This window comes from Seriola lalandi, unplaced genomic scaffold (genome assembly GCF_002814215.2).
Source record: "Seriola lalandi dorsalis isolate HSWRI2012SDOR001 ecotype SW California unplaced genomic scaffold, Sedor1 jcf7180002054245, whole genome shotgun sequence".
Lineage (NCBI taxonomy): Eukaryota > Metazoa > Chordata > Actinopteri > Carangiformes > Carangidae > Seriola > Seriola lalandi.
Window position 1 is genome coordinate 5,082 of NW_019524798.1, and position 20,331 is coordinate 25,412.

At 42.5% G+C, this 20,331-nt stretch overlaps 1 protein-coding gene across 5 annotated transcripts; it reads right to left on the reverse strand.

Annotated features, from left to right (window-relative positions):
• Positions 1–1,551: 1,551 nt before the first annotated feature.
• On the reverse strand, positions 1,552–18,582 carry ankrd50l (ankyrin repeat domain 50-like). 5 transcript variants are annotated; one of them, XM_087173514.1, is made up of 6 exons: positions 18,405–18,582; positions 16,107–16,169; positions 13,094–13,901; positions 7,386–7,603; positions 2,757–6,324; positions 1,552–2,373 (listed from the first exon to the last, which is right to left on the reverse strand). In XM_087173514.1, exons 3-5 carry the CDS (start codon positions 13,540–13,542, stop codon positions 2,768–2,770), a joined length of 4,224 nt encoding a protein of 1,407 aa, XP_087029640.1. In that variant the 5' UTR covers positions 13,543–13,901; positions 16,107–16,169; positions 18,405–18,582; the 3' UTR covers positions 1,552–2,373; positions 2,757–2,767. The 5 variants fall into 5 exon arrangements, with proteins under 5 accessions (XP_087029640.1, XP_087029639.1, XP_023260246.1 ...); XM_087173513.1 differs by having other exon boundaries at positions 13,094–13,906; XM_023404478.2 differs by lacking the exon at positions 16,107–16,169 and having other exon boundaries at positions 13,094–13,906.
• Between the last annotated feature and the right edge of the window lie 1,749 nt (positions 18,583–20,331).

Sequence of the window (20,331 nt, forward strand, 5' to 3'; positions counted from 1 at the left end):
CAGAAATTTTTGTGAAAATTTCCGACATCTTGCGGAATCCATGCCACAAATAATTGCGGTATAGTATTAGCATGGCATTCCTTATAAAGTGGTCAATGAGTAAACAGCATGTGTGCAGTGGTATCTCTTTGTTGTTGGTCACCCTGACGACAGTGCTGACTATGGATCTAAAATAAAGTACACTACACTCTTCTGAATGCAGAATGTCTTCACTAATGTGTATGATTTCAAAGCACATATTCCACATCGTGCCACATAGCTGACATTTTCCACCGCTGAGAACAGAGATTTTCAAAATGCTCTTCAAATACGTGGAGTGGGAAAAGTTTTTTTTTTTTTTTTTAAACATTGATGCATGGCTGTCAATCTTCACAGATATGGTCAAGAATTCAGTTTAACAAACAGCAACATTCAGCCTCCAAGCCTCTGTGAACACTCATTTGTGCATTTGTCTGACAACGGTAACAGAAATGTATGTCAGTGACAACACAGCATTGTGTGTTTGGCTATAGAGAGTCCAAGTCCCACACAACATCTGTCTTAGCTTTGTTCCACTACATTTAGCTTTCTCATAGAACAGTTGTTTTGCCAGTCCTCCCCAAAAAAAAACATTACATTTCTGTGGAGGTTTGTATTCATATTCTATGTGATAGAAACATTTTCTTGGCATTCAACAACAGCTAACATGAACCAATTGCTAAGACTCCAGGGGAACGGCAGCTGAATAGTAACAAAATAAATGTGAGTTAAAATGAAGAGGTATTCATTTTACTGCCCAGCAATTTAGTAGATGCACATTTAGCTTTGAATAAAAGGAGCCCAGAAACATTCTTCCAAAAAAACAGATGAAAAACACCCCCTACGAGGAAATGCATTGAATTACTAGTGGTACAGAGTATAGCTAGAGGCTACAAATAGTGAAGGCTTGGCTCTCTGTATTGAAACACTACACAAGTCATCACAGTAAGTAGGTGGTGACAGAAGAGGTTTAACCTGCTTGGTCCAAGCTAACTTATCAAGTCATGTCATACGTACATCTGATTGTATAAACTCGTGTACATCATTAACTGTGCTGTAGATTCAAGTAACGGAGTTATGTGTCTAACATCAGCGAGAACATAATGCTAAAGGTGCAAGGTCAGAACCATCAAATATGAAGAAAGAATGGCTCTGCACATTTAGGTCCATTAAATATTGAAGCCAAAACATTCACATGTTTAACACATGTATCCATCATCACAGTGCACATGGGAATTACACTTCAGAAATGTAATTCCCAATGTCCAAATATCTAAAAAGTTTCACAGATACAACATAACACAAAAATGGAGAACAAATCACTATTGGATCTCTGTGCAGAGCCCTCCTTTCTTCCGTTTCAAAACAGCCCTTAAGCGCCTGGTTCTATAATCCCAGGTGGCCACCATCAGAGGGCTGCTAGACTTTCATCTCTGCATGATGCTTCCACATCAGAAGCCATCCCTGACATTTAGTCATAGTGCATAAGTGCATGAAATATAACCACACAAACAAGCAGACAGAGCAGAGGTGGACAATTTGCTATTTTAATTAATGAATGTAATTAAATATGAATCCAATGAAAAAAAATGATAAAAGAACTACACACTTCTTTAGGCCACATACAAGTTTCGATCCATCACCCCCACGTCCACCCTGGGTTTTTAATGGTCAGATTTTAATGTTCCTTCCTGCTTGTTCACAGACACACAGTGAACAAGCCAAACTGGTTCAGTAAACTTGGCTGTCCTTTGTAGTTTGTCTCATAAATCTCATACTGGGTCAGGCTTTGGTAGGCTTGCTTTTATGCAAACTGTTGGTTTGGTTGTCAGCAACAGACCTATGGGGGGTGTAGGCCAGTTTATAGTAAATATAAAAGGCTTCAATAGAGATCAAGGCCACAAGCTTAAAGCTCTTAAACAAGGTTGTTTACCAGCAAAAAATAATTTAAAACATAACCCAACCTAAACACTTTCACTCCATAATACTGAGTGTTATTCACTGTAGAGCTAAAAAAAAGTCTTGTTATCCTATGTGTGAATCCAGACTCAGTCCTATTGGCGCCAAATAAAGTCAATAAAAAAGTTTTGTGGAACTGAATTCAATGGGAAAATAAGGTCCAGTTTGTTATTAAATGAGTGATTATAGTGTGATTTTGTCTGTGAGAGCCCGGCTCAACACACAAGACAGGCATCGGAGAGGTATGAAGCTTGGATGTCTTTCAGTTTGTTTTTCCTCTGGGTTTCTAAAAGCGGGTGGAGAACGACATCACTTCCTCTCTCATCTGAACCCAGAAAGTCTTTGTACACGGTGAAAAGCGCCTTCTCCTTGAACTGCAAAAATGTCCAACTCCACCTAAAACAAAGAAGTTGTCATTAAGAGACAGATTTCAGTCAACAGGATGAATGTATGTCACCAGAGACAACTATTTTGGTTGTTGTGATATCACAAAATAACATGTAAATACTCACACAGGGGCTGTGAGTAATGATTATTTTCATTATCAAATTGATCTGTCAATTATTTTTTTCCAAACAACTAAACTACTAAAACCATACATTTTAATTAAATATTATATAAAACAAAGAAAAGCAGAAAATCGCCACATTTGAGATGCTGGACAATATTTGCTTCATAAACGACTCAACTCAACAGTATTTACTGTCAATGAACTAGTCATTTCAGAAAAGAAAAAAGTTTGGGTGTAGGTGTAGCAATAGCTAACTTAAGTCTCTTACTTGAGCAAGAGTCACAGGGGTGTCTCTCTCTTGTATAAGGCTGCACTGGTGGGACCTTCAAACTGCAGTTTGATGGCCTGTTTCAGATTAAGCTGCGGGTCTGTGGTCGACATTGCAACCATAACGTCCTCTTGCAAGGCACTACAGTGTGGGACTGGGGTAAAACTGTAGCAAGCAGGTGACAAAATGTTTTTCTGGGGTAGAGAATCCCAAGCTTCCCCTTGAAGTGGGCTCTGTAGTCTATATGGGTAGCCCAGAGGAGGGCTCTCTCTGTTTTTAACACCTACTGCAGGACTGTCTTGCCCTGGCATTATTCCGAGGGAAGCCATGACTGAGTGCCATTTACCACCAGCGTAAGTAGTCCTGTCTGCTTTTATTAAGTGTGAATTTTGTTGCTTCATTTTGTCGTGACATTCAAGTCCAGGTGACAAGCCTTTCTGACGCGGTTCGCAGTTGTGCACCATAGCAGTGACAGTGCAAACAGTGGGAGGGGGGCTGCCTTTGGGATGCCGCTGGAAGCTTCCCTGGGGGCTGCCCATGCCTGAGCTCCCCGGTGGAGGGAGCGTGGAGGGACGGCTACGACTGCGGGGCAGTGAGTGTTGTTGGATCTGCTGGATGAAGCTGAGACTGTCAGCTGGCACTGTCTGCACCGTGGCCAGTGAGTGGCAGGTAGATGAGGTCTGGGAGCTCTGCATGGAGTGGAATCGTTCTGCCGTGGAGCCAGGAGAAGATACCGAAGAGGAAGAGGTAGCAGCTGCTACGTCACCTCCGTTACTCTCTGAGATGTCTGAGGAGCGGATCTTGTTGAGTTTTGCGGGGGAGATAGCACTAGAGTTTGGCAACGGGCCTAGGTATGGCTTGGCTCCATAGCTCTCCAGGAGCCTGACGATGTTAAAGTGCCTGTGTTTCCCAGCCACTTTGACTGGACTGCGGCCATATTTATCCATATGATCAGGATTTGCGCCTCTTTCCAGAAGCATTGCCACAATGTTAGCATGTCCCTCTTGGGCAGCGATGCTCAGAGATGTTGCCCCCTGGTGGCAAGCAAGGTCTATGTTGATACCGCTGGCCTGTAGGAGACGATGTCCTACTTCAGCATGTCCTGTCCAAGCCACTGAATGCATTGGTGGTCTACCTTCTGTATCTTGTGCATTGGGGTTTGCTCCATGCTTTAAAAGTAGGTCTACCATCTCAATACAACCCTGCCAGGAAGCCACATGAAGTGCTGTACGGCCCTCAGAGTCTCGGGACTCTAGGGGCACCCCTCCTTTCTCTATTAGCAGAGTAGCCATCTCAAGTTGACCCTCCAACACCAGGAGGTAGAGCAGAGGTCTTCCTTCTGCATCCCGTACGTCAGTATCAGCCCCTCGCCTCATGAGCAGCTCTGTCACCTCAGCATGGCCCTCCAGGATGGTGGCACTCAAGGCAGAATGTCCATCGTAGGCCCTGTGGTCAATGGGAGAACGTCTGTCCAACAACAGCCTGACAGTGCTCCAGTGACCTTCCTGGGCAGCCAGTATAAGAGGGGTGCGTCCTTCAATGTCCATCTCTCCGACACGTGCCATGCTCCCTCTCTCTGTGAGAGCAGCACAAACAGCCCGATGGCCTTCACAAGCAGCAGCATGCAGTGGAGTCCAGCCAAGGTCATCCTTGTGGTTCTCGTCCAGTCCTCGGTCCAGCAGGGCACGGACAACCTCGGTGCTGCCTCTTGCTGCTGCCAGGCAGAGTGCCGTCCTGCCTTCACAATCAATGGCATCCACAGCTGCTCCCCAGAAGAGCAGACGAGATACCGTCTTCATGTGGCCCATTGCTGCAGCTGCCAGTAAGGGGGTAACGGCCGCTGCAGCAGGGACGTTGCCATCTGGGCCGGCGGTCTCATCCACATCAGCACCAGCTTCTAGCAGAAGTTCGACTACCTCGTCATGGCCTTCATATGCTGCAAGAAGCAGTGGTGTCATGCCATCGTGGTCTCTGTGTCCTGGATCAGCTCCGCGCTCCAGTAACAGACTTGCTACCTCACCATAACCTTTGACCCCTGCTGCTGTAGGGACACAGAGGGCAGTGACTGACAAAGCAGTGCGCCCATCTCCATCCGCCAAGTTAACCTCTGCATTGCGGTCTAGCAATATCTCCACAGCTTCATGGTGTCCCATGTAGGCAGCAGCAATAAGCGGCGTGCGGCCCTTGCTGTCAGCTTTGTCAACCTGAGCCCCATAGTCCAGTAGCGTCAGAACAATTTCCTCATGACCACCCCACGCAGCGGCTCTGAGAGCAGTCCGGCCCTCGCCGTCGCATCCATCCACATCTGCTCCTGCATCCAGGAGACGCCGAACAGCCTCGCTGTGTCCTCCCCAAGCAGCAGAGCGCAGTGATGTCCAGCCCTCACTGTCAACATGCTCCATCATCTGAGCTGCAGTTTCTGGCTCCCGGCTTTTGGCCCATTCCAGGAGCACAGACAGCACTTTGACATGACCCTGCCTGGAGGCCAAAGACAGTGGCGTTTGACCCTGATGATCACTGATCAGTGGATCCGATCCGTGTGTCAGGAGAAGTTGAACTACATTTGCAGAACCCTCATGGGCTGCACTGGCAAGCAAGGTCTGTCCGTCTGTAGAATGTAGCTGGTTTGCAGATACCCCGCTGTCTAGCAGCTTCTTTACAGACAACTCCCTTTCAAATGCCGGTCTTAAATTAGTTCCCTCTTCACCTATACAATGCACTCCAACACTTGGGTCTTCATCTGAAAAACAGGCTGCAGGGACAAGCCCAGTCCTCATTAAGAGCTGAAGAACTTCCTGACTGACCAGAACAGGAGGCTGACTTAAGGAGGTGGAGAGGGCGCGGCTGCAGCTGGGAGTTAGAGCAGGCACACCGGCCCACAGCATCCATAGAGCCAATAATGAAGGGTTATCTTTATGGTGACCGGAGCAAACTAAATGTGTGGCTAGCTGGCAAGTGCCCTCAATGTCCAAGTGGGGTCCTTGCAGAGTCAAAGCCATGGCGAGCATGCTGTGTCCACCTGTTCTGCTACACAGGTACTTCTGTGTGCAATACTTGACATCCGTCAGCCACTCAGCAAAGCTGGCATGAAAAAGTAGTTTGGTGCCCCCAGGGCCATCGATCAGGAGAGGAGAGAGGGTTCGGAGTTTGTTCTGAAAGTCCTGGAGGCTGAGCGAAGTGTCATGAGTCCAGGCTGCTGTGAATAGCTGCTGGGGGGTGAGGGGCCTCGGGGCAGCTAAGAGCACATTAAGCAGAGGCCTGATGTACATGAAGAGCCCCCGGGGGAACAGTCTCTGGCACAGCCACAGGTAGAGGCCATTGAGAGTCCCGGGGATGTCCCGGATCTCCCTCAGACCCACCAGCGCGGCTGCCACACCGTCCAGCACACGCTCGAGGAAGAGAAAGCAGCCGCCGCTCTTGATGTGCAGTAAATTCAGCATGTCAGCTGTGTCGGGGGTGAGCTGACGGCGAAGTGATGCTTCTTCATCCAGCCGGCAGAGGATGTATTGCTGCACGTCGTGGACTGGCGGCGGCTTCCGCAGATCATCCAGACAAAGCTTACGAAAACCTACAACACAGAAAGAGGTGGTGGAGTTATACCAGGGCAAGTTATGTTATTTTGGTTCTTCTATCCCTGTGTATCCCACTGATAATCATCAGGCTGCCTCACCTGACCTGCCCATTCTTTACCTCTCTATACCTGTATTGACACCAGTGTTGTTTTGGGCACACCTATTTTTATACAGATAGATGTATGTATAGATAGAGCCAAACATTTGCTTCTTACAGCTTCTCTAATGTGGGGATTTAATGCCTTTCTGTGTCATGTATGATAGTCATTTAATGCCTCTGGGGTTTGCTGTGTTGATTGGAGAAAGACATTTTATAGACAAATAAAAAAAAAAAGAACATTCAGAAGATTAATCACTTCAACAAAATAATTGTTAGCTGCAGCCCAACTGTGCTGTATAAGTTGGTCATCAGGTTCTACTGCTACAAAACAACACTTCCCTCCTTCATTTGTAATTTGTTAGTAAAATGAAGCTGGAACAGCTAACCAGAGCACTCAAGCTAGTGCCAACTTTTAACAAGAGTTACAGTCAAAAGAACCCTTCTGCTATAGTTACATAAAAAATCTTGGCTGAGATTTTCCGTCTTATTAGGGCCACTTCAAATTCAGACTTTGAGTCTGCACACAAGATCAAAACTGTAGCCAAGACACAGCAGATTCTTTTATTTCTTATTCAGCACTTGCACAGCCACTTGAAGTATTGTTAATGCATAATGCTAAGGTCGCCAGTAATAATGATTTCATCATTAGATGCTTGATCCACAAAAAGGATCTTAGGTGTTGCTAAGTGCTTTCACGTGTTCTACTGTGTGCTATCATTGTAATGTTGCATATTATCACAGGATTTAAAAATATACACATTATTAAGACTTTAAGACAAACATTTTGGTAAAAATGTCAGTATTCGTCAAACTTGACTTGCTGAAAAACTAAAACTGTGACTTATAAAATACTTTCCCTCCCTGACCCTCATGACTGCTGTGATTTATTTTTAATGTCTAGACTCATAAAGGTTCAAATTCATAAAATCTCTTTGACAAGTTCCTCTTTCATCGTACCTGAGAACATCTTGCACACAGCCTTGTTGTTACGGCGGACGGAGCAGACGAGCAGCAGCCAGCCAGGCAGCAGGTGTTGGTTGGCGGCCAGGAGCTCTGCGATGGAGTCGCTCTTCCTACTTCCTGCACCCACCCCATGCCCTACATCCAGGGAGTCCACCACCACAAACAGAGTCTGGGCAGGAGGAGGAAGGTCTAACAGGGGTCCCAACACTGCTCTAAGAGAGAAAGAGAGACAGACACACAAAGGAAGAGACAGCAGTGTAAAAACTGCAGGAGTCGTGGGCGGATGTGGGAGTTGAAAGCAACAGTAACAGCATGAGCATTTTCTTTCATATAAACTGCAGTGTAATAACATCACAGATAAACACACTAGGTCAAACCTTTTGCATATTAAGTCAGTGACATTAAATGAAATCACTTGCATCAATATGCAGGCAGCTATTTTGCCATGACTTGAGGCAATTCCAGTTCCAGTGCGGAAATGTTTTATTGAGGTTTTTTTTTATTATTATTATTTTGTTTTTCATTTCACACATTTTAGAAACAATCTCACCTCAGCTCTCAGGCTTTTAGATTCACAGTCAGTTTCAAAACAGTAAACAAAAACAACGTGATGTCTTTTCTCAAAAGGATTTTCATCAAGATCGAGATGAATCAAATTCCCTATTCTCTAGTTGTTGGAACATTAAAATCAAACATTAAACTGAGCAAAATCCTCCTTTCTGATCCTTAGAAATATAAACTCTTATTTACCCACAGCACTTTACTAATAAGACAGCATTTACCTTAAACCTTTAACTTTGAGAAAACGCTGCATCCTCTACTGTCATTAAACACTGCAACACATTGTAAAACTGTAAAACAATTGGGCAAAAACCTAAATCACAGTGTAAGTGTCCTTTAAAGAGCACAGTCAGCACCCACACCCTGCTGTGATCTGAAGGTGACTCAGGTTAGTGGAACCTGAAATTTCCTGCTCCACCCTGGGCACGCTTGCACACACACGCGGGCTAATAGGTGTACACAGGTTATAAACACTCACACTCATAAAATACCCATGCACACTTGTATGTACTGTATCTCTGCTGTTGCGGTCCTTCCACAGACTGAATTAATTTCCTGACCGTCAAACCTCCTCACATGCCTGAGCTTTAAGTTTTCATGCAATGTATTGTTTTATTATCGTTGCCGTCACTGTTGCTTTCAGCAACAGTTTAAACATTTAAATAGTGTATAATACAGACAGAGACAGCAAAGGTTTTTTGGGGGCTCTGATGTCTTATTCCAAAATCCAGACTTAAGACCTGAGGCAAGTTTATGTGAGGAGAATGAAGTCGTGCAGTCACCATGAGGCACAGAGCTGCTGGAGAATGAAAACTTAATAATGAAAGTGAAAGTTGTATGAGGGAAGCCAGGGCATTTAAGAACAAAGTTCATGCTCCAGATGGCTACTGTGCCTGCAGTAAAAATAAGCCAAGTCAAAGAGAAAAAAAACAACAACTTTGTTTTCTAACTATAATGTTATGGTAGCTGCATAGTAATCCTAGTGATTATTGAAACCTATGTTCTGCCTGTCCTAACAAAGACGGACACTTAATCCCCTCAAAAGAAATCACATTTAATTAAAGAAAGTCAGCAACAAGTTTAATAGATATATTTATAGGTCCGGTTTAATTTTATGTTCTTCTTTGCAAAGATTTGTACAGAACTACAAATGCCGACAGGGGTCTTATTTTAAAGGTGACAAACAGTGATTAACCTGTGACAGCAGTCTGTTATAAATGGGTCACACAGAGGCTTAACTCAAGTCAACAGGGTGTGTTTGTGTGTGTGTGTGCTGTTATTAGTGTTAATGTCTATGTTTAAGAACGACCAGCAGGTCCAGTCACCTTTAGGTTTTCTTTAAGCCAGGTTTAAAGAGAAGAAATATGCATCTTTTCAGCTTCAAAATAACCCAGCCACAGCAAATCGAATCGAATCGTGTCTCCAACGCTGTGAAAGCAAAACATGCTGCCACCAGGAAGGAAACAGGAAACTGTTTATAAAACACTGGGAAGAGGTCATCCAAGCTGCAAACAGAGGCGTTACGCCAGAAATGCATGAAAATTTCACATTACTCTGGCTGATAAAGAAGCTTGGCCAATCAACCAAACAGAGGCATGTGAGGCTCAATAAGCAGCAGAGTCATTAACTGAAAGTGTTGAGGTCACCAGGAAAATATCGGCCTCAGGATTAACATATGCAAAGAGAGCGGAAATTAGTCATTCTCAGTGATGAGACTTTGGTAAATGATGCATCAAACCATGTTCTGAAACGCATAAATTAACCGGTTGCACCTCTATTAAACTGTCACTTTATTAATACATTTGCCCTCAAATAATGGACATTTTACCTAGTGTCACTTATTAGGAGATGCTGCATCAGTTAGTTCAGGGTTTACCACAGGAAGCTATTCAGCAGAGGTGATAAGCCAACCACCCACATCCTAACATATCTCAACTCATGATACTTCCGTTAGTAGATAACCTAAATATTACTGAGACTCTGTAATGTGGCTTTTGCTTTGTGAAATAACGCATCTGATCTTTTTCCCTGAAGCTTAATGTTATATATCATGAAGGAATCTTAATTTTTATTATGTTATGATGATTTTTTTCCCCCTACCTCATGTATAAGACAAACATAGATAAGGAAAAGTAATGATCACACCTATAAAATGTCTTTAGTCATAGTTTCACATTGTCTTTATCTTTTATTTACACACCAAGCCTTAATGTGTGTGATTCATCTCTTGTAGCCCTGACTTTTATCCAGCATTGAGCGTATCCTGCAATTAAAAGCAAAATGAAACCGTGCCCTGGGTGACAGCTGCGTCTGGGTTACAAAAAGCTTATCAAACATCCGTGTGATTTAGTCATCTGATTAAAGCCAGAGCAAAGGAGGGAGGATAACAAACCTTTAAACCCTGCTCGTGGTTTTCAGGTTCTTTCAGCTCACACTTTGACCTTTGACCCTCAGCTTTAACTGGACTTGGTAATAACTTGGAGGCTGCCTCTCTGCAGTCATATTACTTAGATCTCTTCAGTGGCTTTTCTGAGGCCTCAGGTGATGTTCTCTGATGACCCTAGAGTAAGATCCAGATCTGGAGACGGTGAGTGTGGTTACTTTGGTCCCGTTCTCTCACTCAAAAGCAAACTGAAAACTATTTTCCAAGAAAGAAAAGGGGTCAACTGCAGGATAATATACGCGGCGACATTAGCATAAATTCAAACGCTAACTACCATTTCATCCATCTGCTATCTGTGAACTGTCAAACAAACCATCTGTATAAAGAGTGTAATTATAAATACACTGCATAGTATGTGCGTATATAAATAGAGCAGATTGTTTGGTATGCATGGTATCATCTGTGCATGCATGTCAGCATGTGAGTGCAAGGATTTTTCCTCATGTGTCGCAAACTTAGAAGCAGCATGTTGTACTGTGTTCTCCTCCCCATGTTTTAGCAGTTCCTCATTTAAAAAGTGAGTAAAGTTTGGCAACCACACAACAACTATTCCCCTTAAATTTTTAGTTTTATGCAGGTGTGTCGCGTCACAGTCCGCTAGCTGTATGCTAGGTGTGACCTCAGCTAATTTCAGCTAACGTCCCACCTCTTTGCCCATTTTTGGATTAGTCAGGCAGAGTCAGGTGCTGCCAAGACGGTGACAGCGGAGCAGCCCACTCTGACCTTCAGAAACCTATGGGTGACATCATGAAGGCGACGTTCATCTTTATTTACAGTCTGTGGTTTGTGATACGGCAGTGTGAGCATGAAATGGAGCAGAATTTAACAGCAACAATGAGATTTTTTTTTCCAAATCAAGAGAACCAAACTAAAGGTGTGAAAGTGGCAGAAAAGTATTGAACAATAACACATTTAAATCAGTAAATCAGACACATAGACCTTTTTTTTTTTTAGCTTTCAATCTAATTGCAGGAGGTTCCAGGCAGCGGGAGCAGCAGCACATCAAAGCTCAGTAAAGAGTGACTGACTTGCTGACTACACTGAGCTACCAGCTGGTTCCACACATACATCCCATGCATGCACTTTCACTGCCAATTCAAGCCCATGTTTCATCAGTTTGTCGACGGCCGTTCTCACATGGTCTCACATGCCAGCGTTTCGCCCGCAGCCACTTTCTCTCACATGAGCTCCAAACACAAACAGCCGCTGGCCGCGAGCCAGTCTGAGGGGAATGTGGAATCCAGCTCGGTACTTCACACCAGAGGAGAGCAAACACAGGGGGAGTGTAAAAGGGCTCAGACTCATCGCAGAGTAAACACACCAGGAGGGAGTGAAAAAAGTCCTAGAGAGGAGAGTGACCTCGCTGACTGGTGCTGAGATGGTCACCAGGGTACTGGAGGCATTTTTTTTTTTTACCTCTTTGTTCTTTTTTTCTCCCTCTCTGAAAGGATGTTGTGTCGTAAATAACACAGTAGCATTCATTCACACTGGAGGCCCATTGTGTGTGCTGTGAATGGGTCGCATTATGAGAAGAGGAATAAATATACGACGAGGAAGAATGGTTACTGTCGTCTTTTTCCTGCGACTGTGCTGACTTCTCTTTGCCACATGATTTTACATTTACAAGCTCTGAGCTACTTTTTACTTTTACACCCGCAGAGAATCACCTCTATTTAGGAAATATAATGGGAGCAGCTTTAAAACTTTCATGGATCTTTTTCCCACAACTGTGTTTGTCACTCTTTCTATTCAGAGTGGGGAAGTTTTTTTATTCTGTAAACGGATGTTTTATTGCAGTGTTGCAGCCAGGGCCGATAATTCACTATCATTACTTATCAACTTAAGGTGGAACTGTATCATTGTTGTCACTGTTTTACATCTTGATGTTGTCCGCATTAGCAGTGCCATGTAAACTATAAATAATACAAAACAAAACCAATTATTGCATGTTTTACACTAAGACTTTTACACTTGTTACTCTTTTAGACAACTGGTCTTAAAAACCAATCAATATGAGATAGTGATGGGCAGTTTTCACTCTTTTCTGGTGTCTCATAGATTTAACATGTCTAAATCTAAATCTGTCATGGAAATGATCATCAGTTGCAGCTGTAGTTACAACTGTAGTCAACTGAGCAATTAATAGATTTCACATTGAGATCATCAATGTGTCTGTGATGTCAAATCAAACTTGGATCAGATCAGATACCTATTTTAATAATTATACGACAGATGTTTTTTGGTGACAACAACCGCATGTTGAAACTGACCTTTTACACAACAAACATGTGTTGCAGGTTTTCACCAAGTTGTTTTCACTGATGTTTGAGTCTGATAAACCACTTTTTTTTTGCCTGCTGACATGTAATTTTGTTCAACTGCTCCTACTTTCATCAACAATTTCTTCCTTTACAGTGATACCACACATAAATTTTGCTGGGCTGAGCTGGGAATGAGCCACGCTCTCCAACATGCACACACACGCAGAGCGTCTGGATGGGCTCCATGCTTGTTACCTTTCGGCAACTTTCCGCCCCCTCTCATTTGACAACCTTGAAATTTCCCTTCAATCTGGGCTCAATAAAAAGTTCCCCCCTCTTCAGATCAAGCGTGCGACTGTCACATCAAAAAAATTGTGCCATGACATCCTAACTCTGAGAATTTTCTGAGGAAAATTTTGAAATAATGTGATACAAACCTCCTGAAGGTGTCGTCAGGGTCTCTCTGACAGGTGAGAGGCTCCAGAGCAGGGGATACAGTCGGGCTTTTGAGGATCTCTTTGTACCCAGGAGAGAGGAGAGGGGAGGCCCTCAGCTGCTCCACCAGGCCCAGGACAAACCTCCACGGCACCGTACTCCTCTGGTCCTCCCTGTGGCAGAAGTGGGAGGCCAGGCAGCGGGATGCGAGCCCAACTGCCACCCCTGCCTTCGAGGTGGGCCACACCATCTCAGTGCACAGGGCAGTCTTCCCAGCACCAGGACCCCCCATCACCAGCAGCCCTGGCGGTTGTCCTGGCACAGAACGGGCGTCCAGGCAGTGCCGCAGCTTGCTCAGGGCCCATTCCCGGCAGTAGAAACGCCGGCCCTGGAGCAAGCTGGAACTGCTGCCAAATCCACTGCTACTCATTTGCTCCTGGTGGTCTGACATCCAGGGGACAACTCACTGCTCTGAACTCCACGTCCCATGCTCCTTTAAGGTAACTTTGAGGTTGAGCTGCAGCTGGCGGCAGCTCCCGTTGGTGACAGCTCTGGGCAATGCCTGGGTATTTTTTCACACCGGCAGTTCCTGCAAGTGTTGCATCAGGTGATTATTATCAGTTGCTGTCCTTCCCCTGCAGGTCTTGAGGTGTAATGCTGAGAGGAAGAAGAGTCAGAGGAAGGTCAAGTCAGCTAATGGTCCGCCTCATCGTTTCCTCCATCGATCTTGATCTTTTTGTTGCTGGGTTTGAAACCCAAAAGCCATGGTTACCACCGCTCATCATCATGCCTCTCATGGAGATCGTGGAGCTGTTCTGTCAAAAAAAAAAAAAAAAAAAAAAAAAAAGAGGGAGAAGGAATGAGTAAAGAGAGGAAATGACAGCCTGCTTTTCATAAATATAATGACACTGTATCTCACCCCTCCCCTGCCCGAGTCATCCTCCGTCTTCCAATTACAGCTACAGTCTTCCCTCCTCTCTCACTGTCTGTCCACTCTTACGATTTTAAGCATCGGTACCCAACTGCAGCTTTACCATGAAATTCTCTTCTCCTTTCTCACGCCCTGAGCTCTTTCCAACCCTCTGTTAATACCTCACACCCCCCTCTACCATACTGTCTCTCTGTCTCTCATGCTCTCCGGTTTTTCTTGTTTTTTTTTTTTGTTTTTTTTTTGTCTCCTCCCTCTCCTGGTGTTTCTCGGCATGTAAAGACATGCCCAGGAGAGCAGAGCAGAGAGAGAGAGAGAGAGAGAGAGACAGAAAGAGAGTGGAGAGAGGGAGGACTCATGTGGCTGTAAGCGATTCCACAGTTGACAGGTGGGAGGGGTTACCTGGGGTCAAGGTTCAGTCACAGGGCAATGCTCACCTCCAGCTTTAGTTTCAGGTGATCTATCCACATATGGCTTGGTGCACACTGGAGGGGGGGTGGGGGGGGGTCACAACGCAACATTCGGTCAGCTTGCTCTCATTGGCAGTTGCCAGTTTCTGCTCAATATTCATGATCCATCGCTGTTCTTTCACAACGTGATTTGATTTGGGGAAGACTGCGAACCATTTGCAAACAGTCAGTAAATCCCTCACACTACAGGATCATTTGGGAAGATAAGTGATTCAGACCAGCCTGGAATTCGAGAACGCCCCTTTGATTGTCCGGAGGTGGTGAATCTGACCCAAAATCTGCCCAGTTACCTTCCAGTGTGGGGCCGGTATAAAGATACTTTAAGCTGTTGAATTAAACTTTAATTAATTCTCACTTAATTAGTCAATTAACTGATCAACAAAGAAGTACTTGAAACAGACTGATCACTAAGTTAATCATTTATCAAGCAAACATGTCAAACATTCTGTGGTTCCAGCAAATTTATGTTGGAGAAAAGAAATTTTAAAATGTCATCTTGGACTGTGGGAAGTTGTAATGAGATTTTTTTTCTATTTTACAGTATATTATAGACTAAGTCATCAAAAAGAGTATTTTAAATTTTTAATTTAATCATTAGTTGCAGTCTTTGTTAAAACTTACTAAGTCTATTTGCACACTTTTTTTTTTTTTTTTTACATACAGCATCCTTTTAAAATGCTTCTCACAATTCTCTCTTACTACTACAAAGTGATGTCACTGCTAAGGTTTTTCCACCAGATGAAAAGGTCACTGAGCCACATTTATCCCACTGTGGCACTGGGCAACTAATGTGAATAAAACTGTGACTTCAGAAAGCTGCTGTCGATATGAAATCTAAAAAAACGTGTTAGCTAAAATTCCTTACAAAGACATCCAGTAATTATGTAGTTTGTTGGTTTGACAAGCCGTCAACCCGCTGTCCACATTTTTCCTCCACACTAACATCAGCTGAGCAATATCCACCATGTGCTGCATTTTAAGGCAATGCACAATACATCCACAGGATACCATTATTTATATATATATATATATATATATATATATATATAAGTACTTTTTGTCTCTATTCCAGTGTGCAGGCAACAACATGACATATCTATAAGTACTGTGGCACAGCACAGACTGTACTGTACATGAATCACATGGGTATAAATTGAGGGGATGTGATAAAAGCCTGACACTTCTATAATATATATATATATATATATATATATATATATATATATATATACACACACACATACATATATGTATATATGTATATTGGACAACTGAAAAAAGCCTTAAACGAATCCAAATGATGACTGTCAGAAGTCTCTGAGGCTGTTAACATGATGATGAGGGGGCACACTGCTCCGCACTTATTTGAAGTCAATGACTAATCAAACATCAGCTGCACCAAGATGAATTTGTCACAGATTATAACTGAGATTGTGATTTAACACTTTGAACTGAGCAGGAAAAAAAAACCCCACTGCTGTGCTAATCATCTACAATATGAGAGCTTGGTGACTCAGAAAGTCAAAAAGAGCAGCCAGCTGATTTTCTGATAAGCTTATATTTCACATGTGCAACATTTTACCTCTATGGTTTAGCCAGTCTCAGAGCAAGACTTACCTTCTTAAAGGAGGATGACACATGTTGTACGCTTGCACTGCTGTCAGCTGACAAGTGCCAAAACTGAAAATGAACAGAAAATGAAGAGATGTGTGTTTTGGCAAGTCACTGATGACAGTAATGAGGAGAAGTGGCACCAAGCACTGAAGTTGTCTACATTCTTGTCATTACTTGTGGTATTTACAAAGCCCTCTGAGCCTGGCATGTAGCCTGTAAAGTCAATGATGCAGCAACCAAAGCCAGTCGCAGCGTCTTTACTGACACTGACATGCCGTCTATGCAAAAGTGAAATCAACTAAATTTAATTTATATAGTTAGGCACAGTGACTTCTTGAAGTCATGTTCACTAAAGAAACCAGGTCATTGGAGAGACTTGTTTAAGCAGGAAATCAGACAAAACATACACACTTTCTATATAATTCTCACCAAGGCAATCTAATGTGGAAATATCATTCATATTACAGGAGTCATTCTAACTGTGGTAGTGCTCCTGGCTCTTACAGCACAAATGTGTCTGAACTTAAACAGACAAACGCTCCGCGGTGGCAAACGACTTATTCAGACTTCTAGAGGCTACGTTGTGTCGGTTTCCATTTAAGTGCAATTTTAGATTCAATTAAACTTGGAATACACTGATGTGTCACAACATGATCTACGCTTTCATTCTACTGCGCTGTTGTTTCAGCCACACTTTCAGGCATACACAGTAAAAAGTCTATAAGAAACCTGGTAACGCATAAACAGGGCCAAGAAATACACTTTCTCTTGCAGACACAAGGTTGATATAATTCCCTACCCCGATTGTAGAAGCCACGTTTGTCGTTCGCATGACGTTGAAGAAATCAGCTTACTGACTGTAACCTGACTGTAAATGCACTAAATAAATTAAGTTGCTAGGCAACCAGCTGAGACACTGCATAGAAGTACTGGGTGGATTGATTGTTCTTCATAGCCACACAACCAAACTCCCCCTAAAACCACAAATTGTCTTTTTTTAAAAAAAATAAAAAACCATTTGTTAGTGCACAGCATATCAGCTTATTCGCTTTTTTGGCAAGAATTAAATGAGAAGAATGATACCACCCTCATGTCAGCTCTTAGCTTAGCTTAGCTTAGCTTAGCATAAAGACTGAAAACAGGAAGAAAAAGTTAGCCTGGCCATCGCCAAGGTAACAAACTCCACCACACAGCACCTCTAAAGCTCACTAGCATGTAATATCTTGGTTGTTTAATCCATACAAAAACATTAAGTGTATAAGCGACACTTCACTGTTGTAGATGATTAACTTCCTGGAGTCTGGAGTCAGTCTGGTTGTCTGTCCACAGGTTCCCCTCTTCTCAGTATTTATGCTAAGCTATGCTATGCTAATCATCTGATTAACACACAAAAAAAATCTATCTGGGGCAGAAAAAAACATTAGAATAAAGTGTTCATAGAAAATGAACAAAAATATTCAGCATCTAAATTCATCAGGTACAGGCCTTTTTAAAGACTGAATAATCTTAATAGCAACAACCACTTGTACAAAGTAACGTCTACGCAACAGCTCTACATCTCCCTGATAAACACACCATATTGTATCTGGAAGAAAAGAAATGTAAAAATGACATCTCCTTGTTTTAATGGAGACTTGCTGAAAGTTCACACTGGAACTATTTCTTGGCATAAAACCGACTGATGAACCAACCAGTGAAGACAATACACAGCATGAAAGGTTATTTGTCAAGATTAAATAGTTAGAGTACAAAACTCCATTTGTGGAAAGAGAACAAACATGTTTCCAAAAAAATCTGAAATATAGGAGTGTGTTCATACATGAAGATGTTTATATTGCATGTTTAGGTTTTAAACGGATTTTTAAATCATGACAAAGTGAATTGGTTCTGTTTAAAAGAAAAACAAAAGATTTTTCTCAAACCACCAACTGTTTCCTTCCTCATCCTTTGTCCTTTATCTATACCTGAACACACACAGCCAATCAGCTGCTTCACTACGGTCTCATTTGTGTCGCTGTAGGGAATCTACAGGTGATCATCTCTCCACCTGTCTGCTTCCTTAATATCAATGCGATGATATGACTCTTATGAAATCGTAATCCACGCGCTAACGTGCGCTTTAACTGACTGAAGTCATTAATCAGGCGCGGCGGTCGACGCCATTGTAAACAAAAACACGAAGCGCTGCCCAAACACTTTGTCAGTTTGTTTCCGAGAAAAGCCCCGTCCGTCAGAAATAGCATTTTATTCCCCCCTAGAGACACCGCGACGGAGCGTCTCCTCCAATAAACACGATCTTACCTGACAGGAACACACTCCTTCTCCGTCTCCCTCCTCGACTCCTCGCCGACACAAACCACACCACTTCACCGGAATTAATCACGTGTATCCTCTCCCACAATCCTCTATACCATCACATCAAATGTCAACTTATTGTTATTTCTGGGGTAGTTGTTCTGCCGCCTACATCTCAAACACTATTATTTCCTCTCATTGCGTGTCTCAGTCTGCTCTCTTTGCTTCCTTGGGGGGGGGGGGGAATTGAAGGATGTGAGTCCCGCAAGGACATCGTCTCTGCCGGGCTGGTTTCACACCGATTTGTTAGTCTGGACAACAGGTTTAGACATGGTCCTGGTTTCACTGCAGCACTATGTCTGTGGAAGCCCATCTTTACCAAATACAGACCAACATAGATTAAAGGAAGGACAAAAATACAAACTCATAATGAATCAAAACTATACAAGGACATTATATTATACAGAATTTTATCAAATGTACCATTAAATTCAATTTGCTTCTGTAGGTCTGTTTACATTTGTAAATACAACAGTGAAGTCTGCTTATATTAAACTGCTGACACCTGCAAATGTTGCGTAGTTTGTGATTTGCAAAGTGTGGAGTGAGCAAGTATTTTTACACCAGTAACACCTTATAAAATGTACAGGTATTCAGTCTTTACTGACTTCCCCCATTAAGATGTCCTGATGTCAGTTTACTGCTACAAGGACATGATGTGTTTGGTCCAAACCCCATAAATTCTGCTTTAAGCTGTAATGGCCCTAAAATGTCCCACGGTCACAACTGAACTCACAGTGAGATGAGAAATGACCTTTTCACCCTGTTCTCCAATTCTTTACATTCTAACATACAGACCAATAAATACCAAAAGAAAAATCCTCTCTTAAATAATGACTTTTATATTTCTCACTAAAGGTTTCATCATTAACTTAATCATATTTTTGCATGATGAAATTCTTAATGCATTGGGTGCAGCTCAACTTTGTGCAAAGACATAATAATAAAGAAACGATAAAGCAATATCCAAAAAAAAAAAACCCACTATTTTTATACCCACTCAAGCAGTCTTGTTAATTATATTCTTATATACTATTAAAATAAGGAATCAAAAAACAAATTATAACATTCGATAAGCTTCCATCTTTCCTCAACTGGATTATCTAAACTAATAACAGTAAAACCCAACCATCTTTTTAATTTTCTTGCCTTCTCCTTGCTGCTGTTTCACTTCAGATATTATGTGACAGACTCTAAAATAAACACTACATATGCAGAATATTCTTGTATCAATGATAATTTATCTGCCATTCATCGGTCAATCACAGAATCTTCCCGTCCACTATATTTGCAGGGGTGACCTCTACTGGATGTTTGTGGTAATAACAGACTTTGTCAAAACTATTCATACAATTACATTTTAAAGGCTTTAGAGCAATACATTGACCAGTTTTAATCAATAAAACAACAAACACTTATTGATTATTACTTGTTATTATAATGATGCTAAGATAATTAATATCAATGATGTTGACGAAAAATGGATATTTGTTCATTGTTTGAAACAGCAGTTGGGTAAAGAGACTCACCACAGGGAAAATTAGTAGCTGTTCTGGAGCTTTCAATCACATCACATGATCTTCTTCAGCAGATCACTCAGTTTTTAAGCCAAAAATAGACAAGAAGTCGAGAAACTGCTCAGAAATAATTGAAAACTTAAATTTATGTAATTTACTTAACACTAACAACTCAAACTCTATCCAACCCATGGATCGCATGGTGAGATTGTTCTCTGTTCTCTGCCTGAAAATCATTCATACAGTCAACAGAGAAACACAAAAGATAAAACTGTTAGTCAGAAACTCAAAGCCTTGGTCCACTTTTGGACTTTATATCATTATTGAAATTCAATGAGACGAGGACATGTTTAAGT

Coding starts and splice junctions, on each gene's coding strand:
- ankrd50l (XM_023404478.2), bottom strand. CDS start 13,542: ATGTCAGACCACCAGGAGCAAATGAGTAGCAGTGGATTTGGCAGCAGT. Junction 7,604..13,093: donor CCTGACGACACCTTCAGGAG/GTTTGTATCACA, acceptor TTTCTCTCTTAG/AGCAGTGTTGGGACCCCTGT. Junction 6,325..7,385: donor TGTGTGCAAGATGTTCTCAG/GTACGATGAAAG, acceptor TCTGTGTTGTAG/GTTTTCGTAAGCTTTGTCTG.